At 56.2% G+C, this 20855-nt stretch overlaps 1 protein-coding gene across 1 annotated transcript; it reads left to right on the top strand.

Annotated features, from left to right (window-relative positions):
- Positions 1–1927: 1927 nt before the first annotated feature.
- MMD2 (monocyte to macrophage differentiation associated 2) lies at positions 1928–18968 on the top strand. Its single transcript, XM_059861882.1, has 7 exons — positions 1928–2112; positions 13791–13872; positions 14516–14676; positions 14762–14836; positions 15112–15213; positions 15498–15567; positions 16026–18968. The coding sequence occupies exons 1-7, from the start codon at positions 2066–2068 to the stop codon at positions 16230–16232; spliced, it is 744 nt and encodes a 247-aa protein (XP_059717865.1). The 5' UTR covers positions 1928–2065; the 3' UTR covers positions 16233–18968.
- Positions 18969–20855: the final 1887 nt, after the last annotated feature.

The raw sequence follows: 20855 nt of genomic DNA, 5'->3' as shown, positions 1-20855 counted from the left end.
TGAGGAGAGCTTCTGTGCAGGGAGGGGACACATCCCCGTGGGGTACAGGTGTTGTGGGCATGGACATCTCCACCCCCCAGCTTGGAGCAGCCCCTGTGATTCCCTGTCTGCCAGGTTTGGAGGCATTGCTGGGGCTGGAGCCATTCCCCAGCACGATGCTCCAGGCTTTGGTTGCCATAACAACTGGATTCAGGCTTCAAAAATAGTAACTTATTTTTCATTCAATTTGCCTTTTGCCCTCTGAGATGGATCTATTTTGGGATGGATGGTTTGCTTCAGGTGTCCCTTGCCAGCACCCTTGGCTGTGGACTGGGGGCTTTGGGGATGGGGGTTATTTTGGTAAATGTGATTTATCTTCCTTTCTTCTTCCTCTCCTCTTCAGGCCCAGAGAACAGGTACAGCAGGGCACAAGAACCACGACATAGGCTCTGCCAGAGCTCATCATCTGGGGAAGGAATTTGGAAAAAAACCCTTCCTGGCTAAGTGGCAGAGCGTGGGAGAGGTTTTCAGAGATGATCTCACTCTGCATCTCAGCTTGGACCTGTCACTCTCAGCCAGGCCTTGGCTGTCCCAGATATCCTTCTGAAAATGGGGTTTATTTTGTTGCCACTCCTGGATCCTGCCTGGTCCCCACTGGTGTCTTCCATCCACAGTGGGAATCGTGCAGGAAGGCTGAACCTGCTGCTGGCTCCTGGGGTTCTTCTGGTGTGCCTGGGGGACACCCCACAAGGCAGCTGCACCTGCAGCACCCCCTGAGGGATTGAGCTGCTTTTGGAAGGGCTTGCAGAGAGTGCCAGGGTTAATTCATGCCTTGAATGAAGGGATTCCTTCCTTTTGGTCTGCTTTGGCTTTTGGAAGAGCTGTGTGTGCTCGATTTCAATGGAAGTGGCCATACAAACACAGCCCTTCTCATCGGGATGTCCTCAGCTGTCCCATCTTAGCATTGCCACAGCTCCAGAAGGAGAGGTGCTGTTGGAGTCACCAAGGCTCTGCTCCTCCAGGTGTTGCTGACCTCTCCTTTCTTGTCCCTCGGCTGCTGGCCTGAGGGTGCCTGCAATCCCTGTGTCAAGGATGACACCAATCTGCCCCCTGACAAGCCCCCGTCACCTTTTCTATCCCCCCTCTGAGCTGTCCAACCTCAGACGTTCCTCGGGATGTCACCTCCTGTAGGAGCCTACTTGAGTGATGTAGAGGAGAGAGGGGTGAAGGCTTTGCCACGGAGATGGGCTGATTTTGGGGTCCTTAATCTTTGCCTTGCTGTCGTGCTGCTTTGTCCCCCTTCTCCTGAGCAGGGAGGGATGGTGGGGTGCTGGAGCTGTGCCCCCTCCCAGGGGCACCACGCAGCAATGGGGCTGAGGCAGAGCCACCCACCCCAGCCTCTGGAAAATAAAGGGAAAAAAAATCGTTAAAACCAAATAAATAAAAGCAAAGCCAAACAAACCAGCTCCTTGGGGATGGCGCTGCCCGCGGGGTGGGCAGAGATGCTTCGGGGACCCTCGGGGGGGACCCAGCCGTGGGTACCGGGGGGGGGGGGGGGAAGCCTCTGACTGCCGGCACTCGGCCCTCTCCCCCTCCCCGATGCTTTAATCACATTTTCAATTCAAATCTGCTGCTATTTGATCCCCCGGGGGTGGCAGCGGGGAGGGTGGGGGATATTTTTAGCTGTGCTTAAAGCTGCCGGGGGGCGGAGGGAGATCGCGCAGGTTGCTGTGGCCGGGAAGAGTTGGAAGGGATTCCCCCCCCCACCCCCCTTTCCTTTTTTCCCTCCTCCTCCTCCTCCTCCTCCTCGTTGCACATCCGAGGACGGCAGCGGGGCTGGCTCCCCCCTCCCGGAGGTCGCCTTTGTTTTGCCCGTGTCGCTTCTCCCGAGCAGCCGAGGGGGCGGGAGGGGGCCGGGGCCAGGCTGGGCTGTGCCGTGCCGTGCCGGGCTGGGCTGGACCGGCCGCCCCTTCTCCTCGTCGGCCGCCGGAGCTCGCCGAGTTGGTGTCGTTCCCCGGGCGGCACTTTCCCCCCGGCCCGGGGCTGAGCAGCCGCCGCTGCCCGGGACCCCCATGGCACCGCCGCGATGTTCGTGTCCCGGCTCCTGGATTTCCAGAAGACGCGCTACGCCAGGTAAATCCCTCGGTGCGGCATCTCCCGACCCCCGGTGCCCGCGGAGCCCCCGGACAGCCCCGACCCCTCCCCGGGCTCGGCTCGGCGGGGATGGAGCCCGAAAAGATCTTCGAAAGCTGCTGAGTGCCTCAGAGCACAGGGCAGGTGCGGGCTGGGCTTCGGCTACCTGCTTTTCTGCATCCCTAAAGGATTCTCAGCATCCTTGGGAGCCTTCGCTGCCTTTCGCTGGGTCTAACTTCACCACAGCTCTCCCGCTGCCGGGGGAGCAGGATCCTGCCTTCCCGAGGGACAGACCCCAGCGCTGGCTCGGAACCCACCCGGAGGGACCGATGTGATCCAGGGTTCCTCTGCCCCCCGGTGAAACCCCCTCGGGGTGGCTCTGCCAGCCTGGACCCGCGGGCTCAACAGGGTCCCCATGGGATGCACGGGCGGTGGATCCTTCTCTCCCTCCATGAAATCCCCAGGGAGCTTTTCCAGCAGCAGCCGAGGCTTGTTTGGAAAGCTCAGGTGTAGCAGGAAACCTCCCGGTGTTACCTGTGCGGGGGGAAACCTGAGGATTGCTGAGCACAGGTCAGAGGGCGCTTGGCCACACGCGCGGCTGCGGGATCAGATGTGGCCTTTAGCGGGGAGCTGGCAGGTGACACGGGGACAACGCCAGCCCGGGACGAGTCAGGTGATGCACAGATGGGGACAGCAGGCTGCTGGGGGTGCTCAGCTCTGCACCGAGGACAGGCTTTGCTCCCAGCTCCCTGGGACTGTGCTGGGGATGTTTTTCTGCCTGTGTAGGGTCCCACGGGCTGGCACAGCTCCTGAGTGCACTGGGCTCTGTGCTGCCACTTCCAGATTCCCAGTGGTCCTGGTAGGGGTAGATACTAGAGAAAAACTTGTGTGAAAAGAAGTGGTGGTGGTGTTTCTCGCGTGCTTCAGGCAGGATGATCCCTGAGGGATGTTTGTCTGGGCTGGGTAAGGACAGGAGATCATCCTCCGACCCCGTCCAGCCACCAGCTCCTTTCCTTCCAGGTGTCCCGTGGGGAAAATCCGTGCTTGCATCTCCAAAACCTGCCTGGAACGTGGCCACTTGCTCAAAGACCCTTTTGAGGCTGTAGCTGCCTCCTGATAACCTTTGCTTGGTGAAGAGGCAGGAGGCACCCAGCAGATCTGCACAATGTGCCTGGCACAAAACCCTGTGAAAATGGAGAATTCAAGACTTTCACACCCCCACCCTCCCCCACCCTGCTGGCATGCAAAGGACAGAGCTGGGGGAAATGGAGCTGAGCAAAGCTCTGTACCCCCAGAGGAAGGAGGAAAACCATACCTTACCCCATGGCAGGGGTGCAGAGGCTCTTTGGGAACTGGGCAGCAGATCAGGGGCTGCCCCACTGACATCAGTCTCCCCCAGCAGAACCCATCTGCCAACCTGTTGCTTGATTTCTCCTGAACCTGCATGCTCCAGCCTTGTAGTGGTGCTTTCTGGAGGCAGCTTGTTCAGTGGGATGAGGCATTACAGGGATGGTGCCCACATGCAGGGCAGGGGCTGTGGGGCACGGGGAGGGGCAGATCCACAGGGAATTCTCCAGCTCTCACTGTGTGCCAGGGCTGGGTGGGGAGCAGCAGGAGATGGGAGCTCCCTTGGCTTTCACCCCAAGAAAGTCACCAGCACGTGATGCTAACCCAGGGCTTCCTGTATCATCACAGAGATCCTCTTAGCCCAGTGCTCAAAAATAACAGTGGGATAATCCCCCTCCCTCCAGCTCTGCTCTCCATGGAAATGCTCTGCTGGGGCATATCCCAAAAGAAACCCTAAAGCTGCTCCTTCCTTTGTGCCAGGGATGCTCTTTCAGTGAGTTCTGAGGTGGGAATTGGGCGAGCAGAAACCAGGGGACTCATGGTGGCACGTGTCCTTCAAGGCAGCAGAATCAAATCCTGTGTTCAGTTTTCACTACTGGAAAGATGTTGGTTGCTGGAGAAGGTCCAGAGAAGGATAATGGAGCACGAGTCTGATCAGGAACAGCTGAGGGAGCTGTGGGAGGCTCAGCCTGGAGAAAAGGAGGCTTGGGGGGACTCTCTCAGAGACCACAACTCACTGACAGGATGGTGCAGTCAGGTGGAGGTCAGGCTCTGCTCCCAGGGATCAAGGGACAGGATAAAACAAAATGGGCTCAAGCTGCACCAGGGGAAGTTTAGATTGGATATTAGGAAAGATTAAAACAGGCTGCCTGGGGCAGTGGCTGAATCACCATTCCTGGAAATTGTCAAAATGACATGTGGATGTGGCACCTGGGGAAGTGGTTTAGGGGTGAACATGGCAGTGCTGGGCTTGTGGTCAGACTCCATCTTAGAGGTCTTGTCCAACCTTAACAATTCTATAATTCCATCTTGCAACATCTTTTCAGAGAATGTGGCCTTGCTTATGGTGTTCCTTGAAAAAAAACCAAAAAAAAATCAAAGTTTTCCTCGTGGAGGAAAAGCCTGCAACAAGCTTCATTTTTCGTGTCATTTTATCTAATTTTGAGCCAGGACCAAGAAAGGAGGAACTTGGCCATTGATACACCCACCAAAAGGAATAAATAAAACACGGTGTGGTGATGAAAGACCTGTTGTGTGAGAACAAAGAGATGAAAAGCCGTGATCAATGTGGGAACGTTCTGTGAACTGCCAGGAGAAAACTCAAGGCTGGAGGAGCACCAGGCTGCCTCCAAATCCCTCTTGGTCTTTGGAGATGCAGAGCTTGAGCCGGGGCAGAGGGGAAGGAAGCAAAGGGAGGGGCTGCCACCGTGGTGGAGCAGGGTGCAGGCAGTGCCATTTGAGCACACTGTGGTTATAAATGACAAACTCGGTGGTTTCTCCTCTGTTTTGGGGCCCGAGAGGCTCTTCCATCTCTCACACCCTGAGGAAATGGAGTTTCAAACTCAGTTGCTGCAAGGCTTTCCCTGTCACTCACAACCCTGACAAGCAACATCCATCTCCTGCCCCACAGGCAGAGTGTAACCAGCACAGCACGAAGTGTGAGCAGATGTGATTCCTCCTGCTTTACCCAGCCACCACAGGGTTATTCCTCCCCCTCCACTCTTCTTCCCAGCTCACCAAAACGGTCCTGGGTCCCTCCCAGACCAACAGCTCAGACCAAACTGCATCTTTATCCCTAGGCTCGTTGGTCAGGTTACACTGACCTGGTAACCAAACCCTCCTTGACCCTCACCACCAGCTTTGACCCTCTTTTGGCCCAGTTTTAACTCAAACATGGTCTGGTCCTTCCTGCCCACATAGCTGCCATGGGGCTGAGTATCTCCCTGTGGGGACACTGAATGCTTCCCAGATCTTGGCCATCCAGAGCTGTAATTGGAAGGAAATGTGATTAATCAGGGAGCTGCTGTACCCAGCCAGCTTCAGCATCTCTGGAGCAGCACTGGAGAGGGCTCTGCTGGGAGCTGCAGGGCACTGAATCATCCTCACAAACTGATAGCAGCTCCTTTGGTTTGTCCATGGTAAATGCTCTAAATCTTACTGGGTTTGCTTGGCTTCCCTGCATGGGTAACACAAAGAGAAATTTTCATGGGAAAATCCACATGAATGTCTCAGCCCAGGGGCTCTGTGGGGGTCTCTGCAGATGCATGGTCCAGGCTTGTCCTCACCTCCCTGTGCCTGCAGTGCAGGCATTGCCACCTCCTCACCAGCATGAGGGGATGGAGGTCTGAACTCTACTCTTGCTCAAACCCAAGTCCTCTGAATTTGGGGAAAGGCAGCTGGGAAGACCTTCCTTGTTTCTCCCTGCACCTGTAATCATTGAGCAAGGAGACATTCATCAGCTATTCCAGCACCTCTGGCCAAGACAGGAAAAGGAGAACCAGCAGGAATAGGAGGAATAGGAAATGCTGGGGTGCTCAGACTCCAAACACAAGGAAACCAATGCCAGGCTGGCAGCCTGGACAGAGCAACCACATTGGGAAGACCTGTTCTCCATCACTTTGCCATGAAAACATGAGCAGCCCTCTCCTGCTCCCACACACTCCAAGATGCTTTCCAAGAGCTCTGCTTCCCCCACAGCCCATGTGGGATGGAGCAGTGAGAAGGGAAATGCTTTCAGTGTTGATACCACTGCCTGAAGCTCCTCCAGAAGCAGGGGCTGCTCACCTTGCAAGCACCAGCCCCATCAAGATCTGTCAGTCTGTCCTCAGCTGAGCAGACAGACTCCCCCCCCATGCAAAAGGCACTGCTCCAAGAGATGGGGTGGGGGAGGCCCCCAAAATGCCTGGGAAAACCAGGATCAGCTGATATTACCCACCAATTCCATGCTGGTTGCTTTGTGGGGTCAGCTTGACCCAGGTACCCTCTAAAAATGGCACCAGTAGGAGTTACCTCATGTAGCTCAGAGTGCATAAGGGGAGGCAGATGCTTGGAAGGCAGCAAGCTCTCAGAGCAGCATTTTTGATGGGATATCCACTCAAACTGCCCTGTTCCATCCTCTGCAAGGGCTGGGGCACCCAGCAGGACAGGCTTAGGTGGGGAGCAGCCCACTGCAGGTGTGCATGGGTGGGCAAACCAAGCCCCATGCCTTGTGCTTTTGGGGCAAGGACGGTCTCTTGGCTGCCTGGGAAACACATGATCTTCCCCCTCCTTCAGCTGGTGTTGGATGTCAGCCTGATGTGATTCTTTGGCACAGTTTGCTGTGTCCAGCTTCACGAGGGAGCAGCCAACACCACCCATGGGAAATTCAAGCCAGTGCCCAGCCTGGCAGGTCAGTGACTGTGAGAAATGGGGCTCTGCCAGGGCTGCCTCCCCTCCTCCTCCTCCTCCTCCCTTCCCACACCCCCAGCTCCACAGTGAGACAAAGCCATGCCAGCAAGTACAACTCCCAAAGAAAGGAAGGGAAAAGAGCACAACTTATTCCAGCCCTTCACTCCTGAGGGGTGCCTGGCTGCAGCTGCACGAGCTCTGCTGAGTCCCCAGAGGTGCTGCTGCCAGGGGCTGGATCTGAGAAAGGCAGAGCAGACGTGGCCAAACACACAGATCAGGCCTCTCCAGGTGTGACAAACTCAACATTTTCATGCACAGGGAGTCCAGAGGGGCTCTCTGTGATAACACTGAACATCTCATGATAACATGATACCACAGGGGTCATATTCCTGGTGGATGAGTCAGAGACCACTGAGCTGAGCCAAGCAGTGCTGACCTTCAGGAGAATTTGGAGTGAACTCTGTGCTCCTGTTTGAGTTTACAGCCCAGGTTTGCTGCTGTTGAGGAAAGGATTTAATGCAGAAAGAGACATCAGGTCAGGGCAAGGAGTTGGCTCCTCTCTGTGCTGAGCAGCAGCAGCATTAGACACAGCCCTGCTCTCTGTTGTAAGCAATACTAATGGAAATCTTACTATCTGCCTGCTTGGCTGGTGAAATACATGATTTCCCTTCTGTGCCTTTGCTCTCCAGAGGCATTTGCTCTCTTACAGAATAATTTACAGATATGATTTGTACTTGAGCAACATCTGGGAATCCCAAATGAGAGCCTGGCTGTGTCTCTCAGGCCATGCTGTGGGGAGGTTTTATGGACCTGGGACAGCTCACCTGCCCATGTATTTCACAGCCACAGCCAGGGGTAGAGGCTGGGAAAGCTCCAGCCCTCAAACTATCCAAATCTTGTGCCAGCAGGCACAGGGTCCAGTGGTCACACTCACTCCTTGGGCTGCTGCAGTTAAAGAGGCAGAGCCAGCTCAGGATTTATCCCACTGACTCCTTGCTCAAGGCAAGGCAGCAAGGAACATGCACAGTGACTTTCCAAATAAGAAATTAATGAATAATAGAGGATTTGCAGTTCTGGAAACAGTCCTTCCAACATTCACAAAACACCTGGGACATCAGAGTCATTTTGTGACTAATCAGCTGTTGTTGGATGTCTCATGAGCCCCAAATGAAACAAGAAGTCCCAGCTCAGAAAGTAATTTGGGAAACACTCAACAATCCCATCTGTTGTGAATAAACAAACAGCTCTGCTGTGGCTGCAGGGTCATGAATTACCTTGGAAGAGTTAGAAATACCATCCATATAGAGAGCTGGGGAGAAAAAGAATGATCCCTGCCCACAGGAGGGGGATATGGACAGTTAGCACCTTGTTGGGAATTACTGCTGAGCTTCCAGCACCAGCCAAGCCCTGCTGGGTGTACATGGGCTCTTGTGGGTGCAGAAATGGTCAATGCCTGGCTTGGAGCCTCCCATGGTTGTCCCTGAGCAAGAAAGGAGTTGTGTATGCCCTTGGTATGTTCAGGGGAAGGGCAGCAGAGTCCCTCCTGCACCCTCTGAGGGTGTGTCAGGGGGTTGTCTCCTCTGTCCCTTCTCAGGGGACACCTGTGCCTGTGGCTCAGAGCCAGGGACAGCACGGATCTGGCTGAGCACAGGCCCCTCTCTGGGAGCACCTCTGAGTCAGCAGCAGCCCTTGCTCATGGTTTCTCAGGGTGTGCAGGCTGTGTAGTGCCAGGGCATGGTCCACAGCCAGCCCAGGGTGCTCACACACATCAGAGTGCTGGGAATGAGCAAAACTGGGATGGGAGCAATGAGGTGATGGGTGGTGGTTTGATCTGCTGCTCCCCTTTTGATTTGCTTTGTGGAAGCAAGGCCTGCACCAGGGGAATCTGGGTGGGTCACCCCAGAAATCTGGTGAATTTACCCACGAGAAAGGTAGGAAAGTGCTGGCTTAGATAAAACCCCTTCCATTTCCCGCTCCCTACCCAAGCTGCCAGCTCCTTGTGCTAGGAAGTGTGACAAAAAGAAAACCCTGAATTGTCCTGCTCCATCAGCCCTGCTGCCCCTCTCCCATGGGATGGGAGTCACAGGAGGGGCCCAAGGCCAGGCCTGGCCCAGGAGCTGCTTCCAGCCCAGCTTTGCCAAGCAGCAGAGCCATATGTGAGTGTGGGAGCAGGCAGGCTCTGAGGGATGGGCATGCAAGGGAGATCCAGCTCCCAGCAGGTGCCACCCGTGCCCGTGTGGGTGGCACTGCAGATGGCACAGCTGGGCAGTGTCAGCCTTGGGGTTTCTGCTTCCCAGTGGAACACCCCCATGTCAATGGGTAGGAAGGAAAAGCAGGATTTCACAAATGCTCCTGGGCTGGATAAAGCAGTAAAGTCTGGGGGGTCTCCTGGGCTCAAGGTGGGGATTTCCTGGTGGTCCTGCACCTTGTGAGCCCTGTGGTGCTGTGCTGAACACAAACAGCAGCCAGGCTCCACGCCAGCACACACAGCTCCCCAGGACTCAGCTAATTACCAACCACACAGGAGCTCAAGGGATTGAAGCCTCTTAGCAGGGATGCAGCTGGAGCATGACCAGATTCCAGATCAGAGGCAGGGCACTTGCCAAGCCCCAGCTTACGGGGATGCCACCACAGCAGCTCCCACGTGAGCACGAGCCCCAGGAGCAAGCCCTGCCATCTGTGCTGGGTGTGCAGCCTCGGGGCTGTCAGAGCAAACCCAGGCCATGCCCTGAAGAGTGAGAGGCCAGTCTGCCCTGCAGGGACACACCTGCTCCACCACTGACACCTCAGGCATCGCACCATTTGTTCTACCAAGGGGCAGCCCCAGCAGGACTTACCCCCACTGCTGAGCAACATCCAGCAAATCCTTCCTCAAGCCTTCCTCTCTGACCACCACCAGGATCTTCCTCTGTTGCTTTAAAAGCAGCTGTGACATCTAGGCACAAGAGGAAGGAGAAATCCTCTTCCTTTGCAGCCAGATCCCAAGAACTGCCCAGCAGGGAGCACAGCTTGGAAAAGCCCCAGCTCCTTGGGCAGGAGGGTGGATGCACAGCAAATCCATCTCCACAGGCTTTAGGCCAACTCCTGAGCAAGCCCAGCCCTTTTACAATCCATTTGCAGGTGAAACCTGTAGAGGTGAGCTGCTCTGGGGAAATTTGTGTCACTTGGGATGACCTTGGACTTGCTGACTGCTCCTTTGTCCCCGTGGCACCCAGCCCACAGTGCACAGACACACAGACACATGCACAGCCTGATTTATGGCAGGCCTGGGGAGGGCAGGTGGTGGAGCAGCTCTTTTCAAGGGCAGAAGCCCAGCTCACACCTCCCCATCCACATCTTCGTGTGTTTTTACACCCTCCTCACATTATCCACCACTGGCTCGCCTAAAGGATGGCAAAATTATCATCCTCACTTGGAGAGAGGGGAAAGGGGAGTGAGAGGGACGTGAAGAGATGTGGCAGAGCTAAATCCATCTGTCCCAAACTGCAGCCTGGCTTGGGTCCCTTTTGGGGCCACTCCCCTCAGGTGTGCAGGGGACAGCTTTCCTGCAAGTGTCCCATGGCTCTGCTGGAGTGAGTGTGGGGTGACCATGGAGTGATTCAGGTTCTCTTGGTGCCCTCAGCAGAGCTCAGAGTCCCACATGAGCCCTCCTGAGGAATAATTTAACTCTATCCCTTTCTTCCCTTCTTCCCACCCTGGCAAAGCAAGAGCCAGGCAGATCTGCACGATTTTGGAGGCTGGAATTTTGCTGGTGGATAAAAGTCTTTTAAAAACTCAGTAAAAACCCTAAAGCCACATTAAAAAAAACCCCAACCCAAGAGAGTGGGAGAAAGCAGGAGAAAGGAGCAGGCCTGGGAAGGCAGCTCTGCTCTTTGCCCAGGGACAAGGGGCTCATTGTTTCCCTGCCCAGAGCCTGCTGTACTGGCCCTTTTCAGGCTCCCTCCCTGGGAAAGGGGCCAGGGGAAAGCAGGCACAAGCAGGGCAGGCAAAAACCCTGGGACTGCTGTGAATAACCCCTGGTCAGACCCTCAGCCTCCCCCTCTTCATACAGCAGTTGTAGGAGTGTGCCAGGAGCAGCACCAGGAGGAGAAGGTGCCCGGGAACCCTTTGGTTCCCTGCTTCCCACACAGCATCCCTGGGAGTGAACATGCTCCTGCTCCTGCCCTGCAGAGCCTTTGAGCTTCTCTGTCTCTTGGGCTTTGCCATCCTGAAGCACCTGCTGAGCTGCACTGGAGCTCACACCCAGTGCTGTGTGAGCACCTGCTGGTGCCTTCCTGCACCCAAGAATCACAAGTGCTGTTTCCAAGTGTGTCCATCTGTCTGTCCAGGCTGGAGCAGGTTCTGCACACTGGTTTGGCAACTGTCTGCAGGCTGGGAGTGCTGCAGGGCTCCCTGTGCCCTGCCCTGCATCCGTGCCAGTGTGCACAGGGATGGCACGAGCTGGTCCATAAAGTCCCAGGAGAGCAGGGGAGGAAGTGACCTCTGCATCCCTGGGAAATAAGGTGCAGCCAGGGACTTATCCTGCCTTGCCAGGAGATGTGCCAACACCAGCTGCTCCCATTTCTACAGAGGGAGGGGACCATGGAGTGGTTCAGGTTGTCTTGGTGCCCTCAGCAGAGCTCAGAGTCCCACTTGAGCCCTCCTGAGGAAAAGTTTAACAATATCCCTTCCTTACTTTCTTCCCTTCTTCCTACCCTGGCAAAGCAAGAGCACAGACCACAGAAATGCACCAAATTAGCCCCAAAACACAATGCAGGTCCCAAAAGTGGGGCTCAGGCTGACCTGCCAGGTCCCACATCCATGATGCTCCATTTCCCACCATCCACAGCACGATGCTTACTCGAAAGCAGGGCAGGAAAATAAGAGCAGTCTCTCCCCAGGTCAAAAAACCCCAAAAAGGTTCCTCCTCAAGGCTGTTGTTCCTCTGGGAAAAGCAGGAGTTTGTGGTGCCCCACACCAGCACGGCTCTGGGCTGCAGGAACATAAATGCTCTCCAACCTTGTTACATGGACGTGGCTTGGGTGGTCCTTCCCAGCTTCTCTACCCCTGTGCCAGAGCTGGGGAGGACATTTGCACCCCAGAAAAACCTTCCCAAAGGGTCTGGGAGCCCCCCAGCCCTGGGGAGGGGCTGTGGAATTGGTTCTGTGTTGCTGCTCTGAACAGCAGCAGCCAGAGCAGAGGGAAGATGGAGCAGGCTTTGTTAAAATCAATAAATCCAAGGAAAAGGCCTTGAACGTGTTTCCTCAGCAACTGTGACGTCATGTGGACGTCTGGCCTCCCCTCTTCCCCCTCCTTCTGATCATTAAAAGGGAAAATAAAGGGAAGCAGACAGTGGAGGGGAGCTGGGGACAGTCTCCTGGCAACGCTGGGGACAGTAACCTCCTCCTGCCAGGGGGACATGGCTCCAGCACGGGCAGCCCTGCCAGGCCTTGTGGCTGCAGTGGTGCCATGGGGAGGGCAGCCCTGGTGTCCCTGGGGGGGAGGTGACAGCATTCTGGGCACAGCCATGTCCCCAGGGATGCCCAGCTTCTTCCCAGCCCTGCTGAGCCCCCATTTGCCCCCTGTGAGTTCTGGTGAGCAGAGCAGTGGCAGCTTGGCCCCTCCATTCCCCTTCCTAATTCCAGACATTTTTTGGTGATGAGGACCATGAATCTCTTCCCACAGTGCCAGGGTCTGGCAGGAGGCTGGGCAGGGGCTGGGGACAGGGCCCCTCTGTGGGTTGTCACTGTCACCTGCTGGGGTGGCCCTCACCCCGCTGTGGTTGCACAATTCCCCCCACACCAAATCCTTGTCATTTGAGCCATTTAATCCATCCTGGCTCAGTTTTAACAGGCAGTGGCTCAGGCAGTGGGGCCAAGCTGGCGGGAGATGGCAGAGGAGTCCACACAGGCGTGGGTGGCTTGGGGACAGGGAGAGGGGACTTTTCCTGCCTTTCCAAGCATCCCAGCCTGAGGCATCACCCTGGGCCCAGCAGCAAGGTCTTGCCAGCCCCTGAGCCCCTTTGCTGGGCACAGCTCAGCTGTGAAAGGCTGCAGATGGTGCTGGAGCTGGAGGCAAGCAGGGTCACAGAGCAATTAGCCCAGGCTCTGCCCTGCAGCTCAGCTCAGCCACCCTGACCTGAGCCACAGCAGAAAAAGTCCTAAAAACCCTGATTCTGAGGAGCAGGGAAGGAATCCTCTCCATTTCCCTGTTTCTCTTTCCCTTTGCTAAGGCTCCACTGCTGTCTCCTGCCAGAAGAGGGTGGTGGACGAGGCTGTGCTCAGAGCTGTTTATGCACATTTAATTTGTTGTTACACACCCAGAAATGCAGTGACACTGGGGTTTTTTTGTCTCTCTGTATGTTGCTCCAGCAGGGGAAATCAATACATTCCTGTGAACACCAAGAGCAAGCTGATGCCTCCTAAGACTAAGAGAAACAGAAATAAAGATGCAGGTTTCCAAGGAAGGGCAGCAGGATTTTCCCGTGGCAATCTGTGTTGGGATGTGCAGCGCTGGGGGTAGGAGGGAGCTGCAGGTGGTACCCAAAACCAAAGGCATTGCAGGGATATCCATTTTTGGAGCTGGCCATGCTGCTGTGACATGAAGGTGTCACCCCTGGATGGGTTGGGGTCCCACAGGTCTGCCCACTGCCCTGTGTTCCCTCTTTGTTGCTGGGGCTCTTCCCACCTCTGCCCACAGCCACTGGCAGAGCTGGCTCCTTCCTTCTGCTCCCCAGGCAGCAGCAGCAGCTCCCAGGAGCTGCTTCAGCCTCAGCCATGGCTGAGCAAGACCTGGGCACCTGGGGACAGCCAGATGGACACGCTGTGCTCTGGTGTCCCTTCTGCAGGGCAGCTGGAGCAAAGCTGAGCCATGGTAGGGCTGCAGGCCCTGTGCAGGCCCCTCCAGAAGGGTTTTGCCCCATCCCTGTCCCCTGAGCATGGTTCTCTCCCCATTTCTCTCTGCAGGTTCATGAATCACCGTGTCCCGTCCAACTGCAGGTACCAGCCCACGGAATACGAGCACGCAGCCAACTGTGCCACCCACGCTGTGAGTCCCTGTCACTGTCCCTGGGAGAGGGAGCACGGTGCTCATCCCTCTGGGCATCCACTGAGGAACCTCAAGGGGCACCCAAAAACATCTTTGTTCAGCCCTGTGGCAGTCACTGAGAGTCTGAGGGCTGTGGTGAGGCCGATGTGCTGCTGGGGATTGGGATGTTCTCCTCCTCCTGCCCTGGGAAGTTGATTTTCATCTCCCTTGCTCTCCCCCACTGTGGCCCCATGGCCCTGGGGAAGCTGGCTGTGGGCTTGGTGGGGCAGGAGTATTTTCAAAGCTCCCTGAAAAAGGATTGTTTCACAGCAAGAGCTGTGACAGGTGCCCATGGGGCTGCCTGTGTAGCAGTGGGAGGGACCTCTCCCCCCACCAGGGTTTCTTTTGGGAGTTGACAGTTCCCAGTCTGAGTCCTGGGAGATGACTCAGAGACAATCATCCTCCTTGTGCCTTCCTCTCCTCCTCCCTACCTTCTGGACAAACTATTTTGGAGCTGCACCACGCAGGGAGGGACCCTGCCTGCCCTTTAGGGGTGGTAGCTTTGACCAGAAGCTAAAGAAACACCTAAAAGGAGAAGTGGAGGCTCTGTTGTAGCTGCTCAATGGAAATGTAGAGTCAACAGCAGGTTTGCTTCCCCTTCCAGTTCTGGATCCTGCCCAGCATCCTCGGCAGCTCCATCCTCTACATCCTCTCTGATGACCAGTGGGAAACCATCTCAGCCTGGATCTATGGCTTTGGCTTGTCCAGCCTCTTCATTGTCTCCACCATCTTCCACACCATCTCCTGGAAGAAGAGGCATCTCAGGTATCATCCCTGATTGCTCAGGGCTTGGGAAGGGGGAGAGGGTTCAGACGCCGCCAGTGCTGTGACCCATCTGTCTGTCCTGCAGGACTGTGGAGCACTGCCTACACATGTTTGACAGGATGGTGATCTACTTCTTCATCGCTGCCTCCTACGCTCCCTGGTGAGTTGCTGGTGGCTGGGGGTCTTCACCTGGCCCCACTGAAGGGGAAAAGATCATCCTGGTTCCAGCAAAGAGAGTTTCCCTCTCTGGCTTTTCTCTCCTTTTGAGGTTGTACCTCACCCCCTTTCCACAAAACCTTCACATCCTACGGATTCCAGCCTCTTGAAGTTACAAGTTGGGAAGACCCCGTGGTGGGACAGCCATGGGGGTGAGGGGCTGAGCCCAGTCCAGGGTGCTGCCCTTGACCCACCTCACCACAGCCCTGGGTCTTGCAGGTTGAACCTGCGGGAGCTGGGTCCCTGGGCCTCCCACATGCGCTGGATCATCTGGATCATGGCATCCATCGGCACCGTCTACGTGTTCTTCTTCCACGAGCGGTGAGTGCCCGCGCCCCCCGAGCCCGTGGGTGTGTGGGACTGGGCCACCGAGCAGGGACTGCTGCCATGAGTTCCTTCCTCCACGTGGTGGCACCAAATAAAAAGGCAAAAGCCCCTGACATCACCCTGAAGTGCCAGGTCCCAAGTCAGTCTGCACATGAGGACGTGGGACCTGCTGTGATGGCACTGCCACCCCTTTCCCTGTAGCACTGCTGGGGAAATGTCAAGCATAGAGCTCAGCCTCCCTCTGTCCCTGCTCCAAGCTGCCTCTCTGTCTGCTGCAGGTACAAGCTGGTGGAGCTGGTGTGCTACGTTATCATGGGCTTCTTCCCCGCCTTGGTCATCCTCTCCATGGTAAGCCCTGCTGGGAGGCACTTGGGCCCAGCATGAGGGACAAACCCCAGGAGGGATTTGAAAACTCAGAACAGTTTGTCTCCTGTGGGCTGGTGCAGTCTTCAGGCTGTGTGAGGGATAAAGCCATCCCTGATATGAGTGGCTCACCTCAGTTTTGCAGGTGCTTTGGGTGTCCTGCAGGCATCACGTGCATCTCTCCCAGATCTCCTTCCTGGGCTCTGTTTCTCCAAAATTGTAGGATCACAGAATCATAGAATGGTCTGGTTTGGAAAGGACCTTAGAGATCATCTAGTTCCATTTCTCCCAGGGCTGCTGGGTCTCTGCTGCCTTGCTGGAGGGGAGGGTGTAGCAGAAGGCAGAGAAGCCCAGAGCTGCAGCTGGACACCACTTCTGGTTTCAGTGGGGTGGTGGGGAGAGGGCAAACTCCCTTGGCCTCACTGGGCATTTCCTGCTCCCAGCCTAACAGGGACGGCCTCCTGGAGCTGGTGGCTGGTGGCTTCTTCTACTGCCTGGGCATGGTGTTCTTCAAAAGCGACGGGCGCATCCCCTTCGCCCACGCCATCTGGCACCTCTTCGTGGCCATGGGAGCTGGCATCCACTACTATGCCATCTGGAGGTACCTCTACCAGCCTGGAGCACTGGACACCAAAACCTCCCCCCGGTAGAAGCCTTAGAGACGTTGTTTGTGCCACCTGGCACGTGGGGACACAGAGGGCACTGGTGACAGCCTGCACTGTGGGTTCACCCAAACCATCCCCTCGCCCCGTGGACAGCAGCTCTTGGTGCCCTTCCCGCACAGACAGGAGAGCCTGGAGGTTCATTTTGAATATTTTTCTTTTTTAACCTCGGGAACTGTTTATTTTTTTAGGCAAAGGTTTCAGAACACAGTGACTAGCTGGGCTGTGGGTGGTAGGAGTAACCACTCACTGGAGCTTCGCTCACTCACCTGGTCTTGAGCATCCCATGGGACTGGGAACCTTGGCCCCACATGCCCCTGGCTATGACACCCTGGGTTTGGCTCCTGGAGTCCCTAGAGTGTGCCACTGAGGGGACTGGAGGAGTCAGGATGAGGGGAGAGAGCCAGTGGTGGAGAGGGATGTGGTGACAGCCCTGCACCACCTGGTCTGGCTCCTAAACCTTCCTGAGTCCTGTCAGCATTAACCCCTCCATCCCAGGCCCTTGAGGGGATGGTCCATGCTCAACAAGCCTTACAAGAGATTGAAACTTGAATCTCTCCCAGGGCATCCCAGTCCCTGAGCACTGGGAAACCCTTTCTCTAAGCCAATATGAAGTGCACAACTCATCCATACATCCCTGGGATCCCCTGTGGACATTTTCTCCTGGAGTGCTTGGTTTTCCTCTCCAGCCCAGTGCCAGTGGCAGCCTGAAGCACAGCCCTGCTCCCAGGCCCTGCTGCACATGTGCCTTCAGCAGGGAGCAGAGGGGAGTCCAGCTCCTGGCATCTCCCTGACTGAGGTCAGCCCAGGGGAGTCCCTTTCTTCTCGAGGGAGGGAAGAAAACCTCCTTGGACTGGGATCATGGGGCCACCTGCCTTCTCTGCTCCCATTTTGCTGATGAACCTATTGCTCATCAGACTTAATTCCACTTTTGGAAAGATTTCTGGCGTTCCCAGGATTGCTGCAGGGCAGGAATGCATCCACACGAAGCCTGGGTGTGAGCTGTGATGGAGAGATCCCAGGGATGCTCAGTTTTCAGATGCCTAACTGTGGCCACACAGGGACATGGAACATCCATCCAGCTGCTGGGAGCAGCAGAATGGCAAAGCCACACCTGATCCTGCTCCCCAAACACCCTGGCAGAGCTGCTGGAGCCAGGAGGGTGTGGTGTGTGCTGGGCTGTGCCTCACCTTCCCCATCAGCCCCAAAGGAATCAATTGCCCATCAGCTCTTTTTGGCCTTTGATTAATCACAGCCACAGCCTCTGGCATGGTGTGGCAAGTGAAGGAGATTTATGGCCACCATCCCACGTCTCCTGTTTCTCCAGCAGCATTCCAGGGAGCTGAGCAGAGCTTAGGGCCCCCCAGCCTGTGGCACCCCAGGACTGGCTCTCCAGGGCTGTGCCACTGTGCAGCAAATTACCAAAGAGGAAACATCTGGATACTCACCCCCTCCTGACGTGGTGCCTGTGGTCGTCAGGCTGGCAAAAATATCTGCTGGGTTTTCACTTCCACAGGCAGGAGGTTCCTGTAAAAGGCTCTGGGAGCTGTCCCTGGCACCCCAGCCTGGCGTGGGGCTGCAGGGGGTCTGTGCCCAGGGCACCCCAAAGCAGCCTTTGGGCTGGGGCTGCCCTGGGAGTGATGGGGTGAAGGAGCTGGTGTGAGCCCAGGCTCTGCTGCTGCCCTGCCCAGCCCTGGCCCTGTCACCTGCTGCAGGTGGAGAGGTGGAGAAGGGTGAGCTGTGAGTAAGCAGTAGTTTATGGAGCATATCCAGGGCTGGAATAACAGGATACAGAGGTCCCAGAATGGGAGATGCCATATTTTCTCTCTGACAAGTCATTACCCTTCTCTGTGCCTCAGTTTCCCCATCTGTAAAATGGGGGTGAAGACCCTGACCTACCTCAGGGCTCGTGTGAGGACCCCGTGAAGCACTTGGAGGGCAGCCAGAGCTGCACAAACACCTGCTTCAATTTCCTCTGGGTCTGGGGGAGCAGCTTCCCAGGGCCACCCTGGGGCACGGTGACAACTTCAGCTCTCCTCCCCCTCTGTCCCCAAACGCCACGGGGAGCCACCCTGGGGTCAGGCCAGGCAAACAGCACTCCCAGCCCCAGGCAAATGTCCCCTGGCAGGGCTGAGGATGCCCAGGGACCACCACCCTCTTTTGCCCATAGGCTTCACCCCAAGGGATTTATCTCAGAAACTGTTCTGCCATTTGTGGTCTTTTGGCCCTAAATCTGTCCCAAGGGCTCCCAAGGCACAGGGAGGTGCCAGAAGGACCTTTCTGAGGCTGCTTCATCTCAGTCTCCTGCTGAAAATCCAGGGCAGGACACCCAGGCAGGAGTGGATGGCCAGGCTCTGTCGGGAACATTGCCACCCTGCCTTCAGCCTGGATTTGCAGCGTGGGCTTCTCTGTAAGTGAGGGGCTCCCCCTCTCCTCTTGCTCCTAAATCCTCCCCTTGCAAAGCATGGGGGACACAGAGCAAGTTCTTGGATTGTCCTCCTATTTTATACTAATTTTAAATGACTCCTAACATTCAGGATGTTTGTGGAGGAGGGCTCGAGGGATCTTTTTAGCATCTCATGTTTTTCACCATCCATCCTTGTTCAATCAGTATTTTATATTTAACACAGTATTGGGTCAAATACAAACAAATGTAAGGAAGATAACGCTAGTGGATGTTGTTTCCTGTGGAGTAGGATTGAAATAAAAACTCAAGATACCTCACTCTTGCCTGCTTGTTAAATCAAAATTAGTTCCCCTGCAGCATCTGGAAATAAACTCATTTTCTGTCTGACTCATCCCACGTGGCTTTGCTCCCTGCTGAGGAGAGGAGCCACTCAACCAACTGCAGGGCACTGGGATGCTGAGCTCTGACTCACCTTGGTGCAGGGATGGCACTGCCAGCTGCTGAGCAAACAAACAAACAAACAAACAAACAAATCAGTGAGTTTGCTGACAGTGCCCCGGTGCCCAGAGGTGCTGGCTGAAGACTCATCAGCATCTCACCATGGCAGCTTCAGCACAGCCTGCTCCAGCCCTGCCATTTCCCCTCCTCCTGGCTGAGTCAGAGCTTGAGGTGTGGAGGGAGCACCAGGGCTGGCACTGAGGGGGATGAAGGATGCCAGAGCCACAGAGGAGGAGAAAATCTGTGGCAAAGTGGGCAGGGGGTAAGCACAGCTCCCTGCTGACCCCACAGGGGAAGCCCACCACCCCACCAGCCTCTCCTGTGGGCACTGGCTCCTCTTGGAGGGGGAGAATTTGTCCCTGAGCTGGAGCTGCCTGGCCTGGGCTCTGCACAGCACTGTCTGCCCTCTCTGCCATAATTACACTGCTGCATTCCCCCAGGCTGCCGTGCTCAGCAGCTTTCCCAGAAAGCCAGGGAGGGTTCCCTGCTTCCAGGGGCAGCTGAACTCACCCCCAAACCTGACCCACAACTTCCACCTCGCCCATCATTCCTGTGCTGCTGGCAATTGGGCTGGACTGGGAGGCCTCCTGACTTTGCTTTGCTTTGGTGCTGTTGTTCCCAGAGGGTGTCTGGGTGGCAGAATTGCTTTCCCAGCCAGAGCACCCCTGGACAGGGAAACACCCCTTTACCAAAAGGAGACATTTTTCACCAAGGGAAGCAGAGAGTCAGTGACCATCTCAACCTGACCAACTGCCAGTGCAGCAATGATCCATCCCTTACCCCTTTCAGGCACCAGCCTGTGTGCACCCTCAGCAGTCTCCAGGTCAGTTCTGGAGCTGGTTTGATAAAACCTGTTTGGCCAAAGCCAGCCTGTGCAGCTGAGGTGCTGCTGCCTGCAGAGCCCTGCCTGGCTTGCTCCTGGCATTTTCACAGAATCCTAGAAAGGCTTGGGCTGGAAGGAACCTTAAAGCTCATCTTGTTCCAACCCCTGCCGTGGGCAAGGACACCTTCCTCTAGACCAAGGTGATCAAAGCCACTTCCACCCCAGCCTGGAACACTTCCAGGGATGGGGCAACCACAGCTTCTCTGGGCAACCTGTGCCAGGGCCTCACCACCCTCACAGGCAAGAATTTATTCCCAGTATTCCATCTAACCCTGCCCTCTATCAGTGGGAATCCATTCCCCCTTGTCCTGTCACTCTATGCCCAAAGTCCCTCTCCATCTCTTTTGGAGCCCCTTTAGGCACTGGAAGGGGCTCTAAGGTCTCCCTGGAGCCTTCTCTTCTCCATCCTGCTCATCCCCAGCTCTCTCAGCCTGGCTCCATAGGAGAGGTACTCCAGCCCTTGGAACATCTTTGCAGCCTCACTCCAACAGCTCCACGTCTGTCTGTGCTGCAGACACCAGCGCTGCATGCAGCGCTCCAGGTGGGGTCTCAGAGAGTGGGGCAGAACCCCCTTCCCACATCCCGACCCTTCCCACAACCTGACCCTTTCACAGCCCCGACCCTTTTCCAAATCCCGACCCCTCCTAAATCCTGACCTTCCCCACATCCCGACCCTTCCCAGATCCCGACCCTTCCCCACATCCCGACCCTTCCCCACATCCCGACCCTTCCCCAGATCCCGGCGCTCCGCTCCCGCGGCGGTGGCAGTGCCGGTGGCGGCCGCGGGGGGGCGCCGCAGCCGCGCTCGCTCCGCCCCGGCGGG

Source organism: Haemorhous mexicanus, chromosome 17, assembly GCF_027477595.1.
Source record: "Haemorhous mexicanus isolate bHaeMex1 chromosome 17, bHaeMex1.pri, whole genome shotgun sequence".
Classification (NCBI taxonomy): domain Eukaryota; kingdom Metazoa; phylum Chordata; class Aves; order Passeriformes; family Fringillidae; genus Haemorhous; species Haemorhous mexicanus.
Note: the sequence above shows the minus strand (reverse complement) of the source record. Positions and strands in the feature narration are given on the sequence as shown.